This window comes from Octodon degus, unplaced genomic scaffold, assembly GCF_000260255.1.
Source record: "Octodon degus isolate 3935 unplaced genomic scaffold, OctDeg1.0 scaffold00259, whole genome shotgun sequence".
Lineage (NCBI taxonomy): Eukaryota > Metazoa > Chordata > Mammalia > Rodentia > Octodontidae > Octodon > Octodon degus.
Window position 1 is genome coordinate 200160 of NW_004524835.1, and position 6783 is coordinate 206942.

General features: G+C 37.6%; 1 protein-coding gene across 1 annotated transcript in view; it reads left to right on the forward strand.

Moving 5' to 3' along the window:
* Positions 1-3802: 3802 nt before the first annotated feature.
* The window catches only part of Serpina7 (serpin family A member 7), a 6138-nt gene continuing 3157 nt past the window's right edge, over positions 3803-6783 (forward strand). Inside the window, exons 1-2 of the mRNA XM_004646203.2 lie at positions 3803-3846; positions 5902-6549. Of these exons, the coding sequence (XP_004646260.1) occupies positions 3840-3846; positions 5902-6549 (655 nt within the window). The 5' untranslated portion in view covers positions 3803-3839. The remainder of the gene's footprint in view (positions 3847-5901; positions 6550-6783) is intronic.

Genomic DNA, 6783 nt, shown 5'->3' on the forward strand with positions numbered 1-6783 from the left:
GATAAATTCACATCCAACTTCCAAAATTTCACAGAAAAAGAGGGACCCTTAAGAGACAACAACAGAAGGCATTAAAAAGGATTACCTGAGTGATCTTTCTTTTGCATTCAACCACATTAAGCTAAAATGTCACATCTAAATAATTTTAACAATGTGGAGAAATCAAACACTTTTAATATTTTTAGTGAAAAATTATAAATCTAAAATTATTTTAGAAAAACTGTATATTAAATTAATTAAAAATGTGACATTTTGAACTATATGGGTGAAAGGGGAAAGGAAGGAGTGGAAAAGCAAAAAAATTCAACTTAACTATACTACCAGTGTCTGTTAGTTCATTGAAAGGAAAGGTGTTTATTTTTTTTATTTTTTCCTCCGCTGATTCCGCACACCCTGGGGGCAGGGTTGGCATGGCATATGGTGCCGGAGTTTGAACCACGGTCCTGCACATTTCTTAAGCTTGCCTAAGCCAGCGCTTTTGACAACTGAGATATCTTGCCTGCCCCTCAAAGAAAAGATTTGTGCTAACATCAGTTGAATAATTTTTATGCTGATATTTTCTCCTGTGAGTAACATCTTTAGGATAACAATATATAATGTATTAACTATTGTTTTAACTATTGTTATTCTCTTTATTTTGTTATAAAAATTATTTGTTGGGGCTGGAGAGATGGCTCAGTGGTCTAAAGCACCTACTTAGAACAAGCTTAGCAAAGCATCAGGGACCGCGGTTCAATCCCCCAGCACCACATGCCAGCCAGCCCGCCCCCTGGTGGGCTGAGCTGGTCTCTCTCTCTCTCTCTCTCTCTCTCTCTCTCTCTCTCTCTCTCAAATAAATAAAATTTAAAAAAAAATTATTTGTTATAAAAATTGTTTTACTCTTCTCCATAACATAAAAAATATAACAATAAAACCAACTAAATTTAGAGGTTACACATATTGCCTAATGTCAAGCTTTCAAGAGGGCAGCATGGTTATGTCATAGAACATTGAAATAAATACTAAAATGAACATAGAAAGTGTAAGTATTTAGGCAGATACAAAGAAATATTCATGAACAGGAGGGGCCCATGATACCTTTCCTTCACCTCAGCCCCTACACCATTGATCAAAAACATTGACACATGGGCCAGTGTGATAACTCAGTGGACTAAAGTACCTGCTTAGGTAAGAAGAGGCAAGCAAAGGAACTACCATTTGATCCCTGGCACCACATGCCATCCCAGCCCAACCTCCAGGGAGGACTGAGCCAGCTGGAGTACAGGGATAGTGTTGCACACCTCTCATCCCAGCTCTGGGGAGGCTAAAAGCAAGAGGATCACCACTTGTCCGGGCTGTTTAGTGAGATGAGACCCTGTAACAACCAAATACATTTCAAGAAAACATTGGCAGAGATTGAAAAATATGTGTCAAAAATAACTGGAAAGAAGAGAGTTTGAGTTACATTGAAGGAAAAGATGAAATGTAGAATGGATCCATTACTTAAGCATATTTATGCTTAACATATTGCCTGTGAAAACGCTGCAGCTGAAAGTAACAGGAGTGGTCACTGTAGGTGGGATTGTCTTAGGAAGAAGTAGGGATTATTTAAGGCAGAAAGCAAAAGATAGACCACAGATCCTAGAGCACAAAGCTCAGTTTTCACTTTCTCTTTTCATGATGTGCTTGGTGTTTAAGGACATTCTTGAGTCTCAAAATTGTATTGAATAGTTGTTTTTTTACTAAAATTCATGTTTAAATTTAATCCTCAGTATTAAGCTGTTGGGACTTTCTAATGTGATTAGGCCATAACAATTTCCTCCTCATGAATGGATTAATGCCTTTACCAAAGGTTTTAGAGGGTAAGTTAATACCTTCTTCTAAGAAAGGAAGTAATTTTCTATCTCTTCTGAAGGATTCAACAGATAGGCATGGAAGCAGAGAGTAGCCCTTCCCAGTCATCAAAACTACTGGTAGGGTAATCTTGCAATTCCCAGATGGCAGAAGTACAAGTAAATATTGAATTATAAAATATTCATTTACTGGCATTATATTTATCAGGGATTCTTGTTGGTGAGACCTAATACAGAAAACCCATAGTTAAAGGAGAAATTTAATTTGCTTACAGTTTCAGTTCTTGATTGGCTGGCCACATGACAAAGGCATAACAGTGAAAGGGCATGCTGAAGCAATGTTGCTGCTGATTTCAGCATAGACAGCCAGTAGTCAGAGCAGGGGAAGACTGCAAGAGTGAAAAGGGCAAGGGACCAGACCTAGACCGCCAGGTCATGCCTTCATGATCAAGGGCAACATATCTGGAAGTAGGCTCCACTTGTCACCAGGGAAGATCCCAAAACCAAATCAAGTTGAAACACTACTTTTTCTGCCAAGGATATATTTTTATATCAGCAAAAGAAGACAAGAAAGTTTCTATCTGGGAAAGGGATTTATAATAGAATTTTGATGTTGTACTCCTGTAGGATATGGTAAATATAATCTTGATACATTTCTTCTTAGTGGGTAATATAGCTCTCCAACCTGAAAGACATTGGGTGAGGAAGAATGAATATCAAGTAGGGTAATGTAAGGGAAAAGGGAACACATAGCAGATATGGAAACTGTATTTTTCTCTCACTGGAACCCATAGTGGACTTTCTTCCACTTTTAAAACACAAGATTATTGGTATGTCAGATTTTACAAGTCTGAGCTTAATAAATAAAGATCCTGTACCAAATAAATAAACAAAAGGTTTTAAAAAAGAAACTATATTCATGTCATGGCTTATATCTAGATGTCCTCTTAAAGCCTCATACAGTCAGTCATACGTGGGGCTTTTTCTTACATAGTTTAATCTAGCGTGTGCGATTGGTTCATGGTGTCATATTAAGATTCGGTATTACTAATAGTGTTTGGACAGAATATCATGTCTGCCTCTGGTGCTATGAATAACCACTATGAAGACAACAATATGCAGTGTACTAAATATTGAAACTGTCCTACTAATCGGTTTTGAAACTGTCTCACTGCTATTTGTTTCTCAATAAAATTGATAAAAAAAATTAAAGGTGCTAGGATTAAGGGTGGGTGAATGCTAAGTCAGTCACTGATTGGTTTTACATAGCCGTAACCTCAATGTCTGGATACAATATAAGAGACAGAAATAGGCTTGTCTTCTTCTTTGCTGCTTTTTCTACCTTTTACGTTCCATGAGCTGTTTCTCCTCTGTGATGTCCCTCTGCCATGCCACCAAGCCTTGGAGCCAGAGAACTATGAACTGAAACATCTACAAACTGAGCTAAATAAACCTTTCCCCATTTAACTTTGGGTGTTGGGTATTTTATATCAGCAATGAAAGAAATGTAACTAAATATCTGGCATCATGTCCTTCACTGGCATATAGATCACTTCTATATAGTCCATTATGGAGACTCACTCAATTTCTGGCTGTGTTAATTAACCTTTCCCTCAAAGGCTGTCCAACATCAGCACTGTTTGGATCTGATGGTGAAAACTGTATTTCTCCTGCCACCTTTTAGCACTTCTACTCACACCTGCATTCTGTCTGTTCAAGATATTACTTCTAGGATAAAACTGGACACCACCAGCTCTGACAGTTGTCTTTCTTTTGTTTATGATGAAGGACATATCAGCCACAGTAATGACCCAAAGTTCAAACCTTACTTTTTTTTTTTGCTTTTATCTTCTTGGCCTTAGTTCTCTGCATCAGCTTTGAAAACATCATCCCAGGGTACATGTGAGGGTTAATTTGTAACTAAGTGTGCTCTGATTTTGCAATAGAGGGCATGTTATAAAGACAAAAATGTGTTGCTTTCTGAGAGATGCAAGTGGCTTCTTGGGCATGTGCTGTAAGTATTTTTGTCTTTTTGGGAACTTTGAACCTATGTATCAGCAAGCCAAAATCCCGTATAATTGTGAGCTCCAAGTTTGTAGATATAGGAGCGAAGGTCTCAGTGTGGTCACTTGATAATTATTGTCAACTTCTAACTAGCTTTGATGGCCTTTACAGAAGGAAGATTCAGCTGACATTAATGAGATTGAATATACTGCTGAAAGAAGGGAGAATGCAATGGAGAAAGTAGGAGATGTGACCTGCTAGGGGCTGATACAGTAATTTTGGCCATGAACTAAAACTACAGCAGTATTTTTTTGTGGAACTGTGGATTGAACTTATTCTACTGAGCTATTTCCCCAGCCACAATATAGCAGTATTGATGGCCAGAATACTGAAATTTTTATAAATAGTCAGGTAGCAATCACCGGGCATGATGATTCATTAGAAGTGGTAAGTGAGAATGCAGAAAGCCCTCAGGAATTTCTAGGTTTTTGGCCTGAAGTTCTCCATAGACAGTGCTGCAAGAGACAGAGAAGGGGAATGAAGTTAAAAGAGTAGGGTTGAGATGTGGAAAGGTGATGTGTTTATGTTTAAACTTTGCAATTTCCAACTTAACAATTAGGCATCAGTGGTCATTCCTCATTGACACTTAGGCAGCTGAATAGATAGATTAAAAACAAGAAAAGTTGGAGGTGGTGCAGCACACCTACACTTATCAGATTCTGAGAGGCTGAGGCAAAAATATTACATACTTCGGGCCAGGGAGATGGCTCATCACAATAAGCGTTTGCCTGGCAAGTGCAAGGGCCTGAGTTCAATCCTCAGTTCCGCAAAAACAGAAAAAAAAAATGTTACACACTTACTCCCAGCCTGGGAAACTTACTTTGGTAAACCCTTTCTTGAAATAAATAACTGAATAATAAATATGTAAGGGGTATATTGCTCAGTTCAATGATCCTGGGATCAATTCTACTTTTTTTAAAAAAAATATAACAAGAAAGAACTCAGGGGAACAATATAGGCTAGCAAGAAAGATTATCATGAGGCAGGAATTGAATCCCAAGGATGAAATAAATAAGAAGAAAATGAAGGGCTGAGGAAGGCTCCTTGTTCTGCATTCATGTGTGATTTCTAACCACTTGTCAATGGTTAAAGGTGATTCCACACATGTCTTCCTTATACTGTTTCCTTGTACTTTTCCTGATTCAGAAAATCTTATATCATGCTTTTTGGCTCTGGTAATACTTAAAAAATAACATGCATGGGAGTAAGAATAGTGCTCAAATGTCTTACAACTTAGAAATCATTGTGATCCTGATGGTCAGAGATATGTAAAGCATGATATACTTTCATTTTCTTATAGTTTTAAAGCAGTCTTGTGGCTTTCATGCCTTTTAAAAATGTACAAATTTTACCATATGACTTTGGACTTGGCTATGTAAAACTCTATCTTCCCGTAGCAACTACTAATATCTTACACAAAGTCGACTCATTTTTTTCTTTTAGCTAAGGAAAGTAGTTGTCTTCTTCTGTGTCACAGATGTTATCTGAAGAAAATGCCAAATTAACACCCACACCCACACATTCAAAAAATCCTAACACACATGTGATAGTGTAATCATCAAGAGTGGTAGTTCCAAGTAAATATTCTTCATTTATCAAAAAGGTTGTAACTATTTAAATTTAAATGGTATTTAAGGGGTCTGAGGAGATGGCTCAGTAGAATAAGCACTTCCCTGGCAAGTGCAAAGGCCTGAGTTCAGTCCCTGGTTCCGAAAAAAAAATTAAAAGGTATTTAAGTTCCATAAGTTAAATTTACTCATAATGTTTCCATTTGTTTTTACATCTTAATGAGAATCCAAAGTATTGTTTTTCTTAGTTCCTATCCCCAGTAGATGTGGCATCAATTTTTAGGGAGATGAAAGCTTCACCCATTCCTTGTTGAATGCGTTATCAAATATTTTCCGTTGCTTTATTGATCAAAGTGGGTGATTTCATGTGTATGAATTCGAGAATATTTCACTCAACTAAGAAAATCCTAATGATTTTCTCACTTTGTTTCTTATAGATTACCTTCATTCCAGAATGTCACTCTTCTACTGTCTGATTTGCATTTTACTTGGGCTTCATGCTAAAATCAGTGGTGGACTACCTAGCCGCTCTGAAGGCAAAGTAACTACCTGCCATTTGCCTCAACAAAATGATACACTGTATAAAATGTCATCTATCAATGCTGACTTTGCATTCAATCTGTACCGGAAGTTTGCTATGGAGACCCCAGATCAGAACATCTTCTTTTCCCCTGTGAGCATTTCTGTAGCTTTGGCCATGCTTTCCATTGGAGCTCGCTCCAGCACCCAAACTCAGATCCTTGAAGTCTTGGGGTTCAACCTCACAGACACTTCAATAGAAGAGATACAGCAGGATTTCCAGGAACTAATTTGTTCACTAAACTTTCCAAAGAAAGAACTGGAATTGCAAATGGGAAATACCCTCTTCATTGGCAAGCAGCTGAAACCATTGTCAAAGTTCTTGGATGCTGTCAAGACCTTGTATGAGACTGAAGTCATTTCTACTGATTTCATGAATGTATCTGCAGCCCAAGAAGTGATCAACTCTCAGGTAGAAAAGCAAACCAAAGGGAAAATTGTGAACCTAATCCAAGAGCTTAAGATGAATACCATCATGGTCATGGTGAACTATATTCACTTTAAAGGTAAGGTTCCAAGATATCAGCTTCAATCCAAGCTTTCAGATACTTTAGTAGAGTTCTAATTGTAGAGCTCATGATCTCTTATTATTTGCATCAGTAGAATTCACCCATATCACAACAATCTACCCACCAGACATAGCTGTGCTTAATATTGCATGATCCAGGAAGGACACATGGCTCTGTGAATGAGTCCAGGAAATTTGAACAGGTAGCATACTTTCAGAGAGAGAGAGAGAG